Raw genomic sequence first — 23,160 nt, 5'->3', positions numbered from 1 at the left:
AGTGAGATTTTTAAAACCGCACCTGATGTTTTCCATTTTTTAAAATAGATTTTGGAAAACAGATACGAATTTTTGTCAGGGGTTTTATTTTTTTATATTTTTATACCCACCACCATAGGATATATTCATTTAGTCATTCCGTTTGCAACACATCGAAATATCAATTTCCGACACTACAAAGTATATATATTTCGGATCGTCGTAAAATTTTAAGTCGATTTAACGATGCCCGTGTGTCTGTCCGTCCGTCTGTTGTAATCACTCTACAGCCTTCAAAAATTGAGATATTGAGCTGAAATTTGGCACATATACGTTTTTTTGATGCACGCTGCTTAAGTTGTTGAACGGGCCAAATCGGACCATATTTGGATATAGCTGCTATATAGACAGATCTGCGATAAAGGGTCTAATGCCCATAAATGCTTTATTTTTCATCCGATTTCACTGAAATTTGCTACAGTAAGTAGTTTTAGGACTTCCGATATCTGACCCAAATATTGTCCATATCGGACTATATTAAAAATTGCTGCCATATATACCGATCTCCAGATAAAGGGTCTGAAGCCCATAAAAGCTACATTTATTACCCGATTTCGCTGAAATTGGAAATGGAGAGTTATTTTAAGCCTACCGACATCTGACCTATATATGGTTTAGATCGGACTATATTTGGATATAGTTGCCATATAGACCGATCTGCCGATAAAAGGTCTGAAGCCCATAAACGTGTTATTTATTACCCGATTTCGCTGAAATTTAAAACAGAGAGTTATTTTAAGCCTCCTGACATCTGATCCAAATATGGATCAAATCGAACTATATTTAGATATAGCTGCCATATAGACCGATCTCCAGATATAGGGTCTAAGGCCCATAAAAGCTTTATTTTTTTGCCGATTTCGCTGAAATTTGTAACATTGAGTAGTCTTACGCCTCATAACATAGGACCCAAATATAGTTCGGATTGGACTATATTTAGATATAGCTGCAGACCGATCTGCCGATAAAGTGTCTGAAGCGAACAAAAGCTTTATTTATTACTTAATAAGCAGAATTGTAGATTTTGGAGTGTAGATCAGCCAGAAGCATTGCAAGTTTGGTACGGTTTATGGTCTGGTGGCATCATTGGACCGTACTTCTTCAAAGATGATGGGAATCGTAACGTAACTGTGAATCAAGCGCTATCGTGAGATTATATACAACGTTTTTTTTTTTTGCCCAAAATGCAAGAGTTTGACTTATACCGGGTATGGTCAAGATCGGCCAATATTTGTATATAGCTGTCATACTGTTCTCCCCCCTATAAGTCTTTGGCCCATAAAACCAGCGCTTTTAGGCCAACTTCGCTAAAATTTGGCAGTGTTATTATTTATTTATTTATTATTATTTATTATACCCACCACCGAAGGATGGGGGTATATTCATTTTGTCATTCCGTTTGCAACACATCGAAATATCCATTTCCGACCCTATAAAGTATATATATTCTTGATCAGCGTAAAAATCTAAGACGATCTAGCCATGTCCGTCCGTCTGTCCGTCTGTCTGTTGAAATCACGCTACAGTCTTTAAAAATAGAGATATTGAGCTGAAATTTTGCACAGATTCTTTTTTTGTCTATAAGCAGGTTAAGTTCGAAGATGGGCTATATCGGACTATATCTTGATATAGCCCCCATATAGACCGATCCGCCGATTTAGGGTCTTAGGCCCATAAAAGCCACATTTATTATCCGATTTTGTTGAAATTTGGGACAGTGAGTTGTGTTAGGCCCTTCGACATCCTTTGTCAATTTGGCTCAGATCGGTCCAGATTTCGATATAGCTGCCATATAGACCGATCCTCCGATTTAGGGTCTAAGGCCCTTAAAAGCCACATTTATTGTCCGATTTCGCTGAAATTTGGGACAGTGAGTTGTGTTAGGCCCTTCGACATCCTTCTTTAATTTTGCCTAGATCGGTCCAGATTTGGATATAGCTGCCATATAGACCGATCCTCCGATTTAGGGTCTAAGGCCCATAAAAGCCACATTTATTGTCCGATTTCGCTGAAATTTGGGGCAGTGAGTTGCCTTAGGCCCCTTGACATGTTTCTTTAATTTGGTCCAGATCGGTTCAGATTTGGATATAGCTGCCATATAGACCGATCCTCCAGTTTAGGGTCTTAGGCCCACAAAAGCCACATTTATTATCCGATTTTGATGAAATTCGGGGCAGTGAATTGTGTAAGGCCCATCGACATCCTTCGTTAATTTGGCTCAGATCGGTCCAGATTTGGATATAGCTGCCATATAGATCGATCCTCCGATTTATGGTGTAAGGCCCATAATAGCAACATTCATTATCCGATTTTGCTGAAATTTGGGACAGTGAGATGTGTTAGGCACTTTGACATATTTCTTCAATTTGGTCCAGATCGGTTCAAATTTGGATATAGCTGCCATATAGACCGATTTCTTGATTTATGGTTTTGGGCCCATAAAATGCTCATTTATTGCCCGATGTCCCCGAAATTTGGAACGGTGAGTTAAGTTAAGCCCCTTGACATACTTCTGCAATATCGCACAGATCGGTCCAGATTTGGATATAGCTGCCATATAGACCGATATCTAGGTTTTAGGTTTTGGGGCCATAAAAGACGCATTTATTGTCCGATGTCGCTAAAATTTGAGACAGTGAGTTTGGTTAGGCTCTTCGACGTCCTTCTTCAATTTTGCCCAGATCAGTCCAGATTTGAATATAGCTGCCATATAGACCGATCTCTGGATTTAAGGTTTAGGGCCCATAAAAGAGGCATTTTTTGTCCGATTTCGCCGAAATTTGGGACAGTGCTTAATGTTAGGCTCTTCGACATGTTAATGCAACTTGGCCCAAATCGGTCCAGATATTGGATATAGCTGCCATGTAGACCGATATCTCGATTTAAAGTCTTGGCCCCATAAAAGGCGCATTTATAATCCCATTTCACTGAAATTTGACACAGTGACTTATGTTCGGCTTTTCGACATCCGTGTCGTATATAGTTCAGATCGGTATGAGGTATGAAATTTATATGAGTATAAGGTATGAAATTTTCACTGAATATTTATGAAAGGTGGTTTACATATATACCCGAGGTGGTGGGTATCCAAAGTTCGGCCCGGCCGAACTTAACGCCTTTTTACTTGTTTATTTATTAATTTAATTATTTATTTGTCTCATCTACCGAGTAAAACTCTTACAGATTACATACAATGAACTTATACGCGTACATGAAGTAGGCAATCTTAACCAATTTTCTACAATTTTTGTTTGCTTAGATTTATATCTACTAAATCGGCAACATTATTACATAGGCGTAAACATCGAGTTAGAACGAACGAACCGTTCCATGATTTGTTCGTTGATATGATAATGCAAACAAATGACAAATCTCTTAATTGACGTACAAGGAATGGGAGCAAATTGAATAAATCGGGAAAATCTATATTCGAATCCAATAAATCTTTTATTAAAAGAATACTTTGAAGTATTCTCCGGCTTTTGGGTGTCTTAATGCCAAGCATATCGCAACGACTTTCATAAACTGGCATATTATCAGAAGAAATAAGTAAAGGCGTGCTAAGTTCGGCCGGGCCAAATCTTGGGAGCCCACCACCATGGATTCTGCTAAAAATTTATACAAAATAAATGTAGTTGAAGGGCATATTTTATTCTACATACCAAACTTCTATCAAACCAGTACAACTTAAAGCTTCTAGGAACTTAGCACAGTTTTGAGAAGTCGTAACGGAACACCATATGCAAAAATTCAGCCAAATCGGACAAAAATTGCGGCTCGTAAAGGGTCATGAAGTCAAATCGGGAGAGCGGTTTATATGGGAGCTAAATGAAGTTATAGACGGATTCAGACCGTGCTTGGCACAGTTGTTGAAAGTCGTAACAAAACACTACATGCAAAATTTCAGGCAAATCGAACATAACGGGACACCCCATATAAAAATTCAGCCAAATCGGGTGAAAATTGCGGCTTCCCGGGGCTCAAGAAGTCAAATCGGGAGATCGGTTTATATGGGAGCTAAATCTAAATCTGAACCGATATTACCCATCTGCAATCCCCAACGACCTACATCAATAATTAGTATCTGAGCAAAATTTCAAGTAGCTAACTTTACATATTCGACCGCTATCATAATTTTGACAGACGGACGGACATGGCTAGATCGAATAAGAATGTCGAGACGATCCATGGCCAAAATTTGCATTTGCACTTCTTATTAGTGCAGGTCGGTTGGGATTGTAAATGGGCCAAATCGGTCCATGTTTTGGTATAGCTGCCATATAGACCGATCTCGGATCTTGACTTCTTGAGCCTCTAGAGGGAGCAACTCTTATCCGATTTGGCTGAAATTTTGCACAAAGACTTCTTGTATGACCTTTAACGTACGTGTTAAATTTGGCTTGAATTGGTTCATAACCTGATATAGCTCCCATATAATCTCCCAATTTTATTTCTTGAGCCACAATAGGGAGCAATTCTTATCCGATTTGGCTGAAATTTTGCACAATGAATTCAACTTCGTCTCCAACAGTCAAACTAAGTACGGACCCAATCGGTTCATAACTTGTTATAGCTGAAATAGCATAGCAATTCTTATCCAATGTCCATTGTTTGTCTATAAAGAGATATCGGCCAAAGAATTTGACAAATGCGGTCCATGGTGGAGGGTATATCAGATTCGGCCCGGCCGAACTTAGCACGCTTTTACTTGTCTTTATACCCACCACCATAAGATAGGGGGTATATTCCTTTAGTCGTTCCGTTTAGCTTAATTTATTACCCGATTTCGGGTAATTTCGGATCGGACCATATTAGGTTATAGCTGTCATATAGACCAATCTGCCGATTAGGGGTTTAAAACCCGTAAAAAACTTTATTTATTTTAATTTAATTTTTTAATTTTTTTTGAGTAAATATTTATTTTTTCTAAGTTTTGATTAATTTTATTTTCATTTGTTTAAATTGTTTTTTAAATTTTATTTCTAGTTTTATTTCTGTTTTTTTTTTTTTTTTTTGTTTTAATTTTGAATTTCGTCTATTATTTTGATTTTGAAAAAAAGTAGTAAAGTAAGGCCAATACAATTATTATGTCAAACATTCCGATAATTTTTCTAAGGCAGCTCCATTTTTGAGAATTTTCTAACCAATGGTTTAATAACATATCCCAATATGCAACATTCGATTCCTCAGATTATCCCCTTTGAGACTCAGTTATCAAGTGGCTAGATTTCATTCCAACATTCCTATCCATGACCTTGCCCAGCGGCTTAAGTATACTGCCCTCTTTCGTTTCTTACATTATTTTGTTCCTTTCCTTCTGAAATTCTACGAGTCAACTCATCGCCCAAGTCGTTGCAATAGAATGCATCATTTCGTTCGCCAGTCAACGTAGAACTTGGCATTTCTCTAACATTTTGGTTGTGCGTAGAAAACACCATGCTCTCATCATAACAAGTTCATTCACACGGCGGCCGATGCACTTGTTTTGTTCTGATCTGTTGAATGATTGGACGCTTTGGTGGCGCTTCTATATTCCACTGTCAACGCCGACACATAACCAACAACACAACCGGCAAATAAGTTCAAGTGCGTTCATTGTGATAAAACAGCATTGAAAGCAGACACACACACACACACACACTCAAGCTAACACTGGTCAGAGTCAACGAATGGATGCATCGCCGTTTTTATTTTCAAGTCCCTGTTGTTATTTTTGTTACTGCATGCACTCGTTGATGGATAGCGAGGGAGAGAGGTTTTTAAACTCATTCCTTGGAGGAGTACAAATTCAATGTCAATGGAAAGATTTTTTATTAGAGGAAGTAGTAGAGGTTTGTAAGAGCCTGTTAAGTGGAAGAAGGAGTTCGATGACATTAGGCTAAAGGGTGTAATCGGACATTACTAGTTAAAGTAAGTCTTCTCTCTGTTCATTAACGAAATGCTTTTGGAAAAAATCCATATTATGCAAATCAAACGGAATATCATCGACAGTTATCGAGAGTTTTAAAGGGGAATTGCTTTTTCAGGAGGTCGCCGTAGCCTAGAGGTCAGCATGTCCGCCTTTGACGCTGAAAACTTGGTTCGAATCCTGGCGAGCCCACCAGAAAAAAATTTCAGCAGTAGTATTGCTGGCAACATTTATGAGGTACTATGCCATGTAAAAACTTCTCTCCGAAGAGGTGTCGTACTGCGGCACGCCATTCGGACACGGCTATAAAAAGAAGGCCTCTTATCATTGAGCTTAAACTTGAACTGGTCTGCACCCATCGATAAGTGAAAAGTTTGCCCCTGTTCGTTATGGGAATGTTCATGGGCACAATTTGAATGTTCATGGGCACAATTTCGAACCGAACACTGATTTTGGTAATAAAATTCAATGATTTGCAAGCGTTGCTCGTTAGTAAGTCTATTCATGATGAAATGTCAAAGCATACTGAGCATCTTTCTCTTTGACACCATGTCTGAAATCCCACGTGATCTGTCAAATACTAATGCATGAAAATCCTAACCTCAAAAAAATCACCCTTTATATACAATTAAATAATGCAAATCATAGATCAAACTTAAATTTGAATCGGACTGCACTCATTGATATGTGAGAAGTTTTCCCCTGTTCCTTAGTGGAATGTTCAGGGGCAAAATTTGCATTTGATACAAAACAATCTTCGATAATTCCTTTTTTTCGCAATTGATGTACAAAAACGCCGTTTACGAAGGTTAGGTTAGGTAAGAGTGGCAGTCCTTTACAGACTCACTTTACTTAATTACTTTAATTGGCTACGACAACGGGCACCCCGGTAGCCAAGAAGGTAGCGTGCTTGGATTACCAGTGCAGGGGTCGTGGGTTCGATTCCCGCCAGAAGCCTTGGTCTGCCGCTATTGTGGTATCACAATAGATTTAAAATTGTCTAAGTGAGTATGGCAAACAGATGCTACTTTGGACTAAGTAAGCACTACACGAGACACTGATACTACCTGTGCTGTTATATGGTTCTGAAGCATGGGTACTTGTGAATGCAGATGAGGCAGTGCTTGGAGTATTTGAGAGAAAGATTCTTCGTAAAATATATGGACCAGTTTGCGTTAATGGAGAGTATAGGCAACGTATGAACCACGAGATGTATGACGACGATAGCATAGTTACACGCATCAAAATACAACGACTGCGTTGGCTAGGTCATGTTGTCAGAATGGATGAAGAAGCTCCAGTAAAGAAGTCTTTTGAATGCAAACACGGTGGTACACGCAAACCGGAAAAACCAAAAGCTCAATGGAAAGATCAAGTTGTGGGAGACACCTCGAAATTTGGTGTTAGAGATTTTAGAATGAGCGCAGAAGATCGAGGCGCTTGGAAGGCCAAATAAAGTAAGTAAGTGTCATAGCCAATTAAAGTACGTAAATTAAGTAAGTATCAACAATCAACGCGCACTTGAGAATATCGATAACACTTATATCGAGAACTTGTTGGCATAAAAAATCGGAAAATGTTAATCTCTAGCAAAATGTTGTTCATAAATATTGTTATTCGACAATTTACGTAAACACAATTATTTATTAGCAATTCAATTGTAAAAAATCGTAGAATCAAAAAACAACAAAAAAAACAAGTAAAAAGGAATTAAGTTCGTCCAGGTCGAACTTTGGATACCCTCCACCTCGGGTATATATGTAAACCCCCTTTCGTCACAATCCGGTGAAGCTTTTATGGGTTCCAGAACCTTTATCGTCAGATCGGTTTTAATGGAAGCTATTGGGTTGCCCAAAAAGTAATTGCGGATTTTCCATATAGTCGGCGTGGATAAATTTTTTCACAGCTTGTGACTCTGTAATTGCATTCTTTCTTCTGTCAGTTATCAGCTGTTACTTTTAGCTTGCTTTAGAAAAAAAGTGTAAAAAAAGTATATTTGATTAAAGTTCATTCTTAGTCTTATTAAAAATGCATTTACTTTCTTTTAAAAAATCCGCAATTACTTTTTGGGCAAATATATCTAAATATAGTCCGATCTCAAACATATTTAGGTCGAATGTCAGACAGCTTAATACTACTCACTGTTTCAAATTTCAGCGAAATCGGTTAAAAAATAAAACTTTTATGGGCTTCAGACCCACAAAATTTGGGCGAAATCGGGTAATAAATAAAGCTTTTATGGGCTTCAGACCCCTCATCGGCAGATCGGTCTATATGACCTATATCTAAATATTGTCCGATCTGACACATATTTGGGTCCGATGTCCGTAGCCCTAAAACTACTCACTGTTTCAAATTTCAGCGAAATCGGGTAATATGTAAAGCATATATGGCATTTGACTCTTTATCGGCAGATCGGTTTATATGGCAGCTATATCTATCTAAGGTTAGTTAAGATATATAGCTACATCTTAACCAGCGTGCATCGAAAAGACGTATCAGTGCCAAATTTCAGCTAAATATCTCAATTTTTAAAAGATATAGAGTGAGAACAATAGACGGACGGACAGACAGACGGTCGGACGAACAGACGCACAGACACACGGACATCGTACAATCGTCTTAAAATTTTACGACGATCCGAAATATATATACTTTGTGGGGTCGGAAATTGATAATTCGATGTATTGCAAACGGAATGACTACATGAATTTAATTTCATTATTTCATTATGGTGGTGGGTATAAAAAAACAACAACAATAACAAAAGGTCCATAGAAGCATGGGGCGGACTAATACTCGCACCCCCTTTTGAACCTTACCCAGCCTTCATATGTATATCGATAAATTTTATTCATGGGCAATTCAATTGGAAAAAAAACTTTATGTACATATATATTGATAATATAAACAATCGATAGCAAAAAATATCGATATCACCATAGAATGTATCGATAACAAAAATTATAATTAAATCTTGTTAGTTAAGAATTTACGCACGCTTTCGAATATCCATTTTAATTATTTATCGGCATAAAAATATGAACAATTATTTATCGATAACAAAACGTTTTCATAAATATTGCAATGGGACAATTTACGCAAAAATATCATTAAATTAAATTGAATTATAATCTTATATACCCTCCACCATGAATCGCATTTGTTGAGTTCTTTTCCCGGCATCCCTTTCTAGGCAAAAAAGGATATAAGAAAAGATTTCCTCTGCTATTAGAGTGATATCAAGATATGGTCCGGCTTTGACCACAATTAAATTATATGTTGGAGACCTGTGTAAAACGTCAGATAATTCGAATAAAAATTGCGCCCTTTGGGGGCTCAAGAAGTAAAATAGAGAGATCGATTTATATGGGAGCTGTATCGGGCTATAGACCGATTCAGACCATAATAAATACGTATATTGATGGTCAATGGAGGATCCGTCGCACAAAATTTCAGGCAAATCGGATAATAATTGCGACCTCTAGAGGCTCAAGAAGTCAAGACCCAAGATCGGTTTATATGGCAGCTATATCAGGTTATGGACCGATTTAAACCATACTTGGCACAGTTGTTGGATATCATAACAAAATACGTCGTGCAAAATTTCATCCCAATCGAATAAGAATTGCGCATTTTAGAGGCTCAAGAAGTCACGACCCAAGATCAGTTTATATGGTAGCTATATCAGGTTATGAACCGATTTGAACCTTATTTGACACAGTTGTTGAAAGAAAATTTCAGCCAAATCGGATAGGAATTGCGCCCTCTAGAAGCTCAAGAAATCAAGACTACAGATCTGTTTATATGACAGCTATGTCAGGTTATGAACCGATTTGAATCATACTTGACACAGTTGTTGGATATCATAATAAAATACTTCGTGCAAAAATTCATTCCAATCGGATAAGAATTGCGCCCTCTAGAGGCTCAAGAAGTCAAGACCCAAGATCGGTTTATATGACAGCTATATCAGGTTATGAACCGATTTAAACCATATTCGGCACAGTTGTTGAATGTCATAACAAAACACGTCGTGCTAAATTTCATTCCAATCGGATAAGAATTGCGACCTCTAGAGGCTCAAGAAGTCAAGACCCAAGATCGGTTTATATGGCAGCTATATCAAAACATGGACCGATTTGAACCATACTCTGTACATTTGTTGGATATCATAACAAAACACGTCGTGCAAAATTTCATTCCAATCGGATGGGAATTGCGCACTCTAGAGGCTCAAGAAGTCAAGACCCAAGATCGGTTTATATGGCAGCTATATCAGGTTATGGACCGATTTAAACCATACTCAGCACAGTTGTTGGATATCATAACAAAACACGTCGTGCAAAATTTCATTCCAATCGGATAAGAATTGCGCGCTCTAGAGGCTCAAGAAGTCAAGACCCAAGATCGGTTTATATGGCAGCTATATCAGGTTATGGACCGATTTAAACCATACTCAGCACAGTTGTTGGATATCATAACAAAACACGTCGTGCAAAATTTCATTCCAATCGGATAAGAATTGCGCGCTCTAGAGGCTCAAGAAGTCAAGACCCAAGATCGGTTTATATGGCAGCTATATCAAAACATGGACCGATTTGAACCATACTCGGTACATTTGTTGAATATCATAACAAAACACGTCGTGCAAAATTTCATTCCAATCGGATGGGAATTGCGCACTCTAGAGGCTCAAGAAGTCAAGACCCAAGATCGGTTTATATGGCAGCTATATCAAAACATGGACCGATTTGAACCATACTCGGTACATTTGTTGAATATCATAACAAAACACGTCGTGCAAAATTTCATTCCAATCGGATAAGAATTGCGCACTCTAGAGGCTCAAGAAGTCAAGACCCAAGATCGGTTTTTATGGCAGCTATATCAAAACATGGACCGATATAGCCCATTTACAATACCAACCGACCTACACTAATAAGAAGTATTTGTGCAAAATTTCAAGCGCCTAGCTTTACTCCTTCGGAAGTTAGCGTGCTTTCGACGGACAGACCGACGGACGGTCGGACGGACAGACGGACGGACGGACAGACGGACGGACGGACAGACGGACGGACGGACAGACGGACGGACAGACGGACGGACGGACAGACGGACGGACATGGCTAGATCGACATCAAATGTCGCGACGATCAAGAATATATATTCTTAATGGGGTCTCAGACGAATATTTCGAGTAGTTACAAACAGAATGACGAAATTAGTATACCTCCCCACCTATGGTGGCGGGTATAAAAATCGTCTCTATGTATTTTATGTTAAGAATACCCGCTTGTAAAATGATAAAGTTATCGATAACACTTGCGTACACCCATAACTTTTCTTCTATTTCCGTATATAAAAACTGAAAATTTTCTATTGATAAAGAACAGTTTTATGTCACTTTTGTTTTTCGACGTGTATGATGTTAGATAATGTTAAAAACAAGGTTATCGATAATTCTTATTTATCGGCAATTTTCCTACAAAAACTTATTTAAAAGAATATCATGTTTCTAAAAAATCAATTAATTGCCTATTTTATTGAACCTCAATTGCCACCCAAATATCTCCTAGGCCTTTAACGATATCAAATGTCATTCGCCTGGCCAACAAGGTCATCGTAGTGCAATCATGTTTGTAACATTTATATGTTGTTTGGCCCCCAAGGCGATCTTAACTCCATCAAAATCCATATCATCTGTATATGATGACACCAGCTAGTCATCCAACCTCCAGCCACAGCACATTTAGCTGATGCTGCTACTTCACTTCAGGCTTGAACTCAATTATTGATCATGTCTGGCTGCCCTGTGCAGAGTGCAGCGACAAGTACACATACTTTGCCAATACATTCATTGATCCCATTATAATTCCTCCTTGCAATTCGAACTTATGGTTTGCTGGAATGTTGAAAAAAACCAAAAAAAATATATATATATAAAAACCGACGATTTTTTCGCTTTAATTTTATGTGGGCTGAGCCGTTTTTATTCATGCCTTCTTAAAAAATGGCACTGATTTAATTAAAACACAAATGTATGGTTATCCATACAAAACTTTGCGCAGAAAAAATAAACATTAAAAGAACGGAAATCTTCAGCTCCACTTCATAGGCCATTACTCTGGTATGACCGCGACGGTTTTGACGGAGCAATGCATGCTACATCAATGAATGAAGAAATAAATTAAAACTCAGGGTCTTTCAGTTCGGCCGACAAAAATGGCATATGCAAAAAGGGCAATAACGAAGCGAAAGAGCCAAGGGCTTTCTTTTGTTTCCTCTAGGGACACAAAGTGGAGGACATTGGGTTGTATACAAAATTTAGTAACATTTAACATTAAAAAAAATATAAAGCAAGTTTAATAGAAATTTTTTAAGGAAATCTTAGTTCTATTGAAGGTTTTGTCTTTAAGAATTTGTCAAAATTTTAATGTTGCAGAAAGTTTTGTAGAAAAATTGTTGTTAAAATTTTTTTTAATGTTCTTTATAAAAAATGTAATTTAAATAGAAAATTTTGTCTAAATTTTGCATGCATTTGTTATAGAAAACTAGCTGACCCGGGCTTATATGGAACAATAGTTTCCTTGGAATATTTGGAATATATCTTTTAGTGAAATACCATGCAAACTTGACTAAGAGTTTAACAATATAAGTGCTCTTATCTGAATCCCATATGATCTTCATTGGTCTACGAATTTAAGCTCGGATGTAAGGTGTACTCCATTCTTGAAATACTTCATTTCAGCCCGATATTCTCATGATTTCTGATTTAGTGGTGTTTTCGGGGGAGATGTGGTCCCCCAGATACTTGGCCCTGAAAAAATATCAGCATCGTGCTCTTCTCTCAAATACCATTTATTTAAACCCCATATTGCTATTTTATAGGATGAGGCGTTCCCCAAACACATGGCCCCAAAATAGGTTATCAAATTCGATTTTTAATCTCAAATACCTTTCATTTGAGCCACATATTGGCATGGTCGAAAAATTTTTTTCCCTTTGGGGGTGTTTTGGGAAAGGGGTAATGCCCTTAATACATTGTCCTATATTTAGATATCAAATTCGTATTCTACTCACAAATACCTTTATTTGAGCCCCATATTGCGATGGTCAGTAAAACATTGTTGTTTGTGGGGTATTTTGGAAAAGGGGTAATGCAAATGCAAATTTTGCCCATGAACATTCCACCAAAGAACAGGGGCAAACTTCTCACATATCAATGAGTGCTGTCCGATTCAAGTTCAAGCTCAGAGGTTAGCATGTCCGCCTATGACGCTGAACGCCTGGGTTCGAAACCAGGCGAGACCATGAGAAAAAAATTTTCAGTTGCCTCCTAATGCTGGCAACATTTGTGAGGTACTATGCCATGTAAAACTTCTCTCCACAGAGGTGTCGCACTGCGGCACGCCGTTCGGACTCGGCTATAAAAAGGAGGCCCCTTATCATTGGGAAAGGGGTAGACCCCCAGAAAATCGGTCCCGAAAATGGCTATCAATTCTTGCTCTACCCCCCAATATCCTTCATTTAAGCTCCACATTGACATGGTCGGTAAATATGCCCGATTAAGAGGTGTTTTGGGGATTGGGGTGGTCCCCCAAACACTAAGCCCGGAAAGTATATCAGCAATGTGTCAGCAAATATGTCCGGTAAATATGTGTCGATAAATATGTCCGATTTAGGGGTGTTTTGAGGGTTGGGGAGGTCCCCCTAGCACTTGGTCCGACAATTGGATATCAGATACGTTTTCTTATCCTAAATAACTTTCATTTGAGTCCCATATTGTCGTGATTGGCCTAAATATATGTTTGGTAGGTTTTAGGGTGGGGCAGCCCCCCTAGGTACCCTATCCGAAATTTGGATACCAATTTTTTATTTTTAGGGTACTATATGAGAACACACAAAATTTCGCTTAAATCGCACCACCCATCTCCGAGATCTGGCGTTTCTGAAAATTAGGGTAAGGGGAGGGTCCGCCCCCCCTTCAGATATCAAAAAATGTAGTACCCTATTTTCACCACGGTGTCATTATGCACCATCTGTGGAAATTTCAAGAAAATTGGTTCAGCCGTTTCTGAACACACAAACATACAAACAAACCTACAAACAAACACAAATTGATTTTTATACCCACCACCGAAGGATGGGGGTATATTCATTTTGTCATTCCGTTTGCAACACATCGAAATATCCATTTCCGACCCTATAAAGTATATATATTCTTGATCAGCGTAAAAATCTAAGACGATCTAGCCATGTCCGTCCGTCTGTCTGTTGAAATCACGCTACAGTCTTTAAAAATAGAGATATTGAGCTGAAATTTTGCACAGATTCTTTTTTTGTCCATAAGCAGGTTAAGTTCGAAGATGGGCTATATCGGACTATATCTTGATATAGCCCCCATATAGACCGATCCGCCGATTTAGGGTCTTAGGCCTATAAAAGCCACATTTATTATCCGATTTTGTTGAAATTTGGTACAGTGAGTTGTGTTAGGCCCTTCGACATCCTTTGTCAATTTGGCTCAGATCGGTCCAGATTTGGATATAGCTGCCATATAGACAGAACCTCCGATTTAGGGTCTAAGGCCCATAAAAGCCACATTTATGGTCCGATTTCGCTGAAATTTGGGACAGTGAGTTGTGTTAGACCCGTCGACATCCTCCGTCAATATGGCTCAGATCGGTTCAGATTTGGATATAGCTGCCATATAGACAGATCCTCCGATTTGGGGACTTAGGCCCACAAAAGCCACATTTATTATCCGATTTTGATGAAATTCGGGCAGTGAATTTTGTAAGGCCCATCGACATCCTTCGTTAATTTGGCTCAGATCGGTCCAGATTTGGATATAGCTGCCATATAGATCGATCCTCCGATTTATGGTGTAAGGCCCATAATAGCCACATTCATCATCCAATTTTGCTGAAATTTGGGACAGTGAGATGTGTTAGGCCCTTTGACATATTTCTTCAATTTGGTCCAGATCGCTTCAGATTTAGATATAGCTGCCATATAGACCGATTTCTTGATTTATGGTTTTGAGCCCATAAAATGCTCATTTATTGCCCGATGTCCCCGAAATTTGGAACAGTGAGTTAAGTTAAGCCTCTTGACATACTTCTGCAATATCGCACAGATCGGTCCAAATTTGGATATAGCTGCCATATAGACCGATATCTAGGTTTTAGGTTTTGGGGCCATAAAAGACGCATTTATTGTCCGATGTCGCTGAAATTTGAGACAGTGAGTTTGGTTATGCTCTTCGACGTCCTTCTTCAATTTTGCCCAGGTTTGAATATAGCTGCCATATAGACCGATCTCTGGATTTAAGGTTTAGGGCCCATAAAAGAGGCATTTATTGTCCGATTTCGCCGAATTTTGGGACAGTGCTTAGTGTTAGGCTCTTCGACATGTTGATGCAACTTGGCCCAAATCGGTCCAGATTTGGATATAGCTGCCTTGTAGACCGATATCTCGATTTAAAGTCTTGGCCCCATAAAAGGCGCATTTATAATCCGATTTCACTGAAATTTGACACAGTGACTTATGTTCGGCTTTTCGACATCCGTGTCCTATATAGTTCAGATCGGTATGAGGTATATGAGTATAAGGTATGAAATTTTCACCGAATTTTGATGAAAGGTGGTTTATATATATACCCAAGGTGGTGGGTATCCAAAATTCGGCCCGGCCGAACCTAACGCCTTTTTACTTGTTATATATAAGATTCTGTATTAATATTCCTATAAATAATTTTGTCAACATTTTTTTAAAGAACATTTTTTATAAAATTTTTTTTATTTTTTCTACGAAAAAATTTGTATACAAAATTTTTTCTAAATTTTTGTATAAAAAATTTTCTAAATTACGCTATAAATAATTTCTTCTAAATTTATTTATAAATAGTTTTGTCTAATTTTTTATTGGCATTTGTTCCTAATTTTTTATATATAAATTTTGTATAAATAACTTATAGAAACATTTAGACTAAAGTTTTCCCTCAATAATTAGTGCAACGTTTTTTTTTCAAATTTTGGCAAAATTTTTCAAATGATTTTTTTTTTTTAAATTTTCAATAGAAAATTTAGTTTTAATATCCTATAAAAAAAATTTGCATAAAATTTTGTCTTAATTTTTAAAATAAAAAAAATTTGTCTAAACTTTAAAAAATCTTGGTCTACGTTTTTCAAAAAAAAAAATTGGCTTGATTTTTCCATAACAATTTTTTTTAATTTTTCTATAGAAAATTTTGTCTAAATGTTTAAACAAAATTTTTTCTAAATTTTTCTGCATAAAAATTTGCAAAGAAAATCTTTGATCATTGAGCTCGTCTCGAAAGATAAAAAACAAAAATTGTAAAATTTAATTATCTTCGCCCTAACAGGCACAAATTTGAACAAAAAAATGTAGTCTAAATTTTTCTATAGAAAATTTTGTCAAAATCTTTCTATGGAAAATTTTGTCTAATTTTTTCTACATACGGTTTTGTCCATTTTTTCTAAATTTTTTTCAGAAAATTGTATCTGAATTTTTCTATAAAAAACTTTGTCCAAATCTATGTATAGAAAATTATGTCTAAATTTTTCTATACAAAATTTTGTCTTAATTTTTCTATAGAAAATTTTTGCCAATTTTTCAATGGAGCATTTTTTGAATAGAAATATTGTCCACATTTTTCTACAAAAAATTTGTTATAAATTCATGAATGAGGCAAGATGTTCAATTGACATTTTTTGGCACAATTTGTCAATGGAAGATTTTAAATAGAAAATTCTTTCTAGATGTTCTTTACAAATTATGTCAAAATTTTTCCACAGCAAATTCTTTCTAGATGTTCCATACATTTCTACTTTCTACAGAAATTTTGTCTACATTTTTCTTTAAAACATTTAGTGTACATTTTTCAAAAATAAATTGAGTATAAATTGGTCTTAATTTTCCAAAACAATTTTGTCTAAATCTATAGTAAAATTTTCTTTACAACATTGTCTACAGAAATTTTTTCGAAATTTTTTTTCTGTAAAAAAAATTGAAATTACTGAAGAATTTTCCTAAATCTTGTTTCCACAAAAAAATTATATAATGTTTATATTTCAAAATTTTTATATTACTTCTTTTTAAGATTTTGGCTCTTTTTGTAAGTCCTCCACTGTGCCTCACGATTAAGATGCAGATGCGTCAACCAATGGAAAGACGGACATTGGAGCAAATGCAGCAAAAGACATGCAGCGACAGGGTCACAGGAAATGATTAAAAATCTCAATATGACAGAAAGCCATGCTCCCTGGAAGTTCTTTTCCAAGGCACCTTTTTTTCTACCATTCTTTGCTCTTGTTGTCCAAATTCATTTAATTTCTTTTTGTAGAAGAAAAAAAATATTGGCGATCATAAAATACCAGACAATACCACCAGACTGACCTTGAGTATTACTTGACTCTTCTACATCGATCATGATTGCGGTTGTTGTTATTGCTGTTGCTGTTGTCGCTATCGTTGCCTTTGGACAATGGACGTTTTTCGTCGTGACTCCCAATGCTTGATGACTTTTATGCTGTGGGAGAATCCTTACATAGTATAAAACAAAGTCGCTTTCGCTGTATGTCCGTATGTATGCATAGATCTTTATAACTACGCAACGGATTTTGATGCGGTTTTTTTTAATAGATAGAGTGATTCTTAAGGAAGGTTTGTATGTATAATAAATGCATAATATAGTAGAGAAACACTGATAAATTTAAAGGTTTCTAATGTGATGTCGTAAATAAGAACGTTTTTTTGCGCTTATATTGCAAACGCTGGCTGAACCCTACGAGATAGACCAAAATAATGTACTACAGTATCGTTCACCTTAAAAAGTTCAACAAAAAAGTCCGCGATGGTATATGTCTATCTCTTAGGGATAACCCAGCATAACCATTTTTATTCTTTACTAAAAAATGGTTATTTACGAAGTGATTTTAAACAATACAGCATTAATCCTTATCCAATTAAGTACCTTAAATAAATTGTGCATTTATTATAGATCAATATGCTTTTTACAGCATGTAATTTAAGTGAATATTACCGAAGATATTACAAATTTATTATATTAGTAGTATTGTAAGTACATTAGGTTAGATATGATTAGCTTAAAACCATATTTCTTGGTATTTCTTCCATTAAGACTTTGATTTGAATTTAGAGTTAAGGCTATTTAGTATTAGGGCGAGCATTTTCAATAGAAGAACTGAATAGAATAGGTATATTTTGTTGTTGATAATCTTTTGTTTTTGTAATATATTAATTAACTATAAATATATTCTTTGACATAAATTACATACTCTTATAAAAGATAAATTAACGAATAGTAAGTAAATATTTTTCACTCCAGCACTAACCAATAATTAGTGCAATTAGTTCATAATCATACGTATAGTTTTAAGTTGTGAGTTTAATCAAGTACTGAGTACCTAAGTATAAAATTTTGAACAGACATTATAAAGTCATGTCCGGAAGACGTCGTCGTGCGAACATAGGTCGTAGTACAGTGAATGCCAGAAGAGCACGTTCAGCAAGAGATGAAGAATCGTCAACGGAACGCGAGGCTCGCCTCAGCCAGCTCCGAGAAAGAAATAGAACTGCGAGAGAAAGAGAATCCTCAATGGAGCGTGAGGCTCGCCGCAGCCAGGATCGGGTTAGACGTAGAGTTCAGAGAGCCAGAGAATCCTCTGTAGATCATGAGGCTCGCCTCAGCCAGAATAGAAATCGAATACAGAGAACGAGAGAATCAGCACAGACACATAGTAACGCTGAACAAAACGGACAACCGATCAGCCACAGATGGGTAAATAAAGAATATTCTGCCATGAATTACGATCCTTTGATTTGTTACAAGGATGATCGTATTGTGTCCATAGGTACTATGTCAGTAGTGTGTGAATATTGTTTGGCATTGAAGTTCAAGGACGAATCGAAAGGTTTGTGTTGCTTACAAGGAAAAGTAAAATTAGAAGAAATTCTTCCTCCACCTGAACCACTTCACTCTCTGCTTACGGGTGATCATCCGAAATCCAAACAATTCATACGCAATATCCGCCGTTACAATAACGCATTTCAAATGACGTCTTTCAAAAGTAAGCAAGTTGTTGAGCGCGGTTTTATGCCTACATTTAAAATTCAAGGGCAAGTGTATCACTTGGCTGGGAGCTTGCTACCACTTCGACCAGATGATCACAAATTTCTGCAAATTTATTTTATTGCAGACCCAGATACACAAGCATCAACGCGGTGTTCGATTGTCGCACAGCCAATAGATATAGATTTGATCAGATCTCTTCAAGATATGTTACATTCTCATAACAGCTACATTCAGTCTTTTAAAACTGCTATTGAGAGTGTTCCAGTAGATACTCCAGACTACAATGTCGTAATCCATGCAAATAAAGTTCCTGTTGGAGAACACAGAGGGCGATATAATGCGCCGTCCACGAGTGAAGTAGCAGTGGTAATAGCTGGACAGCAATTCGACAAAAGAGATATTGTGTTGCGCAGTCGTGATGATAATTTGCAAAAAATATCAGAGTTACACAGATCTTATGACAGCTTACAATATCCTTTGATGCTATGTCGCGGAGAAGATGGTTATACCATTAATGTTCCTCAAGTTGACCCAACCAGTAGTGCACCTCTGCGTAAGACAGTGTCGTGTATGAACTACTATTGCTACCGTATAATGACAAGACAAAACAATTTCAACTCTTTGCTTAGATATGGAATGTTGACAAACCAATACTTTGTCGATCAATATGCGAAAATTGAATCTGAGAGATTGGCTTACATTCGTAACAATCAAACTAAATTGAGAGCAGAAAATTACGTTCACCTTCAGGATGCTTTACAGGCGAATGAACACAGCAACAACATTGGACAGTTGGTTATACTACCTTCATCATTCACAGGTGGACCTCGATATTTACATGAAAAATCACAGGACGCAATGACTTATGTCAGACATTACGGTAAACCTGATTTATTCATTACTGCAACATGTAACCCAAATTGGCCAGAAATCAAAGAAAATATTAATACCAATTTAACTCCACAAGACAGATATGATATAGTTAATAGAGTCTTCCATTTAAAAGTACAGAAACTCCTACACCTCATTAACAAGTCTCATATATTCGGTCCGCCGCGCTGTCATATGTACACTATAGAGTGGCAGAAACGTGGTTTGCCACATGTACATCTGCTGGTGTGGTTAGTGAACAAAATTAGACCAAATCAAATCGACAGCGTAATTTCAGCTGAATTACCGGTTAAGGAAGATGATCCCGTCCTGTTTGAAATAGTAAAAAAACACATGGTACACGGTCCCTGCGGGACTTTAAATCGTAATTCTGCATGTATGCGAGATTCCAAATGCAGCAAAAAATTTCCGAAGCCGTTTCAAATACAAACATCTACTAGCGATGACGGATATCCCAAATATCGACGACGATCGCCAGATCAGGGTGGGCAAAGTGCCACAGTCGGAAACTACGATATTGATAACCGATGGATCGTTCCACATAATCCGCTCCTTTTAAAAATTTTTGATGCCCACATCAACGTCGAGTTGTGCAGTTCAATAAAGTCGATCCAATATGTTACTAAATACATTAATAAAGGTAGCGATCAAGCTACTTTCAGCATACAATCACCAAATGAAGTGGAAACATATCAGTCTGGACGTTACATATGCAGTTCTGAAGCAGTATGGAGGATGTTATCATTCGAAGTTCACGACCGAGCTCCCACTATTGTCCACCTTGCAGTTCATTTAGAAAATGGACAAAGAGTATATTTCACTGAGAACAATATACAAGAAGTTGTCTATAACCCGCGGGACACTACATTAACAGCATTCTTCAAGTTATGCGCTCAAGATGATTTCGCGAAAACACTGACATATGACAGAGTTCCAACTTACTATACATGGAACCAGAGTTCTAAAACATTCCAACGACGAAAACAAGGAACTGCGGTCGATGGTTTCCCCGGAATAAAAAAAACTGATGCTCTTGGTAGAGTCTACGCGATTCATCCCAACAACAGCGAATGCTTTCATTTGAGAATGTTACTCCATGTTGTAAAAGGCCCGACATCCTTTGCACACCTGAGAACTGTACAAGGTGTTATTTACAATACTTATCAAATGGCATGTAAAGCTATGGGACTCTTGGAAGACGATTCTCACTGGGAAAATACATTATCAGAAGCAGCTATTTGCAGTTCCGCTACATCATTAAGATATTTATTTGCCATCATAGTTGCGTTTTGTCAAGTAACTGATTCTGTTAGTCTATGGAATAAATTTAGAGAAAATATGGCCAGTGATATTCTGATTCGGCAACGGCGAGAATTAGTTTCAGATGATTTACAATATGACCAAAACATATTTGATGAAGCATTATTTGAATTGAACAAAGTAGTGCAACTACTGACGAGTAAATCGATCAATGATTTTGGACTGCCGATGCCAGCTAATATTAACTCAGATTTAACGAATAATGCCGAATACACAAGAGAAACATCATACGATCAATCGAAACTTTTACAAAATATAGCCCAAGATGAGCCACGATTGAACATCGATCAGAAAAAAGTATTTACTACATTACTATCATCAATTGATAACAATGAAGGAAAAATATTTTTTCTTGATGCCCCAGGAGGTACAGGTAAAACATTTTTAATTAATTTGCTTTTAACAAAAGTCAGATCCACCGGAAAAATTGCATTAGCTGTCGCGTCATCCGGCATTGCTGCTACGCTTTTAGAAGGAGGCCGAACTGCACACTCTACATTCAAGCTCCCGCTGAAAATCGCTACCGATGATAATAAAAGCATCTGTAGTATTTCTAAACAGAGCAATACAGGAAAATTGATCCGTGACTGCTCATTAATAGTCTGGGATGAAGCCACCATGTCAAACAAGACATCTGTGGAAGCACTGGATAGGACAATGCGCGATTTGCGCAGTAAAAATGCACCTATGGGTGGATGTACAATTCTGTTCTCTGGAGACTTTCGTCAAATCCTACCGGTTGTCCCTAGAGGAACACGTGCGGACGAAATAAATGCTTCCCTAAAAAGATCCAACCTTTGGCCATACGTTAATAAGTTAGAGCTTAAAACTAACATGAGGCTTTCATTATCTTCACGTGAGAACAGGCTTTTTTCAGAGATGCTGCTAAAAGTTGGCAATGGAAAGTTAACTCAAAGTGATGGAAGGATTAACCTAGATAACCTTTGTGTTTTGATAGACAACATCCAAGATTTGGTCAACAATGTCTATCCTGACATTCATAACATAAGTTGTAAGACTCTATCTTGGTTCAAAGAAAGAGCCATCCTGTCACCAACCAACGAACAAGTAGATAAGGCAAACAACTTGATTCTTGCAAAAATTGATACGCAGACGCAAATATACTACTCGGTCGATACTGTTCTCGACTCGGAAGAAGCTGTACATTTTCCTACAGAATTTCTTAATTCTTTGAACCCTTCTGGACTCCCTCCTCATAAAATGGAATTGAAAGTAGGTTGTCCTGTAATTTTATTAAGAAATCTGAATCCTCCTAAGCTCTGCAATGGCACACGTTTGCTGGTAAAATCACTAAAAAAATTCATAATAGAGTGCACAATACTCACCGGATGTGGTACCGGAGAAGATGTACTAATTCCCCGAATTCCTCTGATACCATCAGATTTACCGTTCCAATTTAAACGCCTACAATTTCCGGTAAAGATATCTTTTGCAATGACCATTAATAAATCGCAGGGTCAAACTTTTAACGTTGCAGGATTAGACTTGAGTGTTGAGTGTTTTTCACATGGCCAATTATATGTCGCGCTGTCAAGAGTAACGTCTAAGCAAAACATGTTTGTATTGGCTAATGACAAAAAAGCTGTGAACGTTGTGTATAAGGACATTCTGTAGTAGGTATATTTTGCATTGCACCCGTGCGAAGCCGGGGCGGGTCGCTAGTTTAAAAATAAAACAAGTAAAAGCGTGCTAAATTCGGCCGGGCTGAATTTTATATGTCCTCCACCATGGACGCATTTGTCGAGTTCTTTTCCCGATATCTCTTTTTAGGCAAATATATTCAGTTTAGTTATGGTCCGGACTATCGGTTGAAAATGTTGAAGACCATAGTAGAAGTCGATGTGTAAAATTTCAGCCA

At 37.2% G+C, this 23,160-nt stretch overlaps 1 protein-coding gene across 1 annotated transcript; it reads left to right on the top strand.

Moving 5' to 3' along the window:
• Positions 1-18,437: 18,437 nt before the first annotated feature.
• LOC131995857 (uncharacterized) lies at positions 18,438-22,916 on the top strand. The gene has a single exon (XM_059365082.1). The coding sequence runs from the start codon at positions 18,438-18,440 to the stop codon at positions 22,914-22,916; it is 4,479 nt and encodes a 1,492-aa protein (XP_059221065.1).
• Positions 22,917-23,160: the final 244 nt, after the last annotated feature.

This window comes from Stomoxys calcitrans, chromosome 1 (genome assembly GCF_963082655.1).
Source record: "Stomoxys calcitrans chromosome 1, idStoCalc2.1, whole genome shotgun sequence".
In the NCBI taxonomy this organism is placed as follows: domain Eukaryota; kingdom Metazoa; phylum Arthropoda; class Insecta; order Diptera; family Muscidae; genus Stomoxys; species Stomoxys calcitrans.
This window is presented reverse-complemented; position numbering and strand designations above follow the sequence as displayed.

What these genes read in the sequence shown, in the direction of transcription:
- LOC131995857 (XM_059365082.1), top strand. Translation starts at nt 18,438, where the DNA reads ATGTCCGGAAGACGTCGTCGTGCGAACATAGGTCGTAGTACAGTGAAT.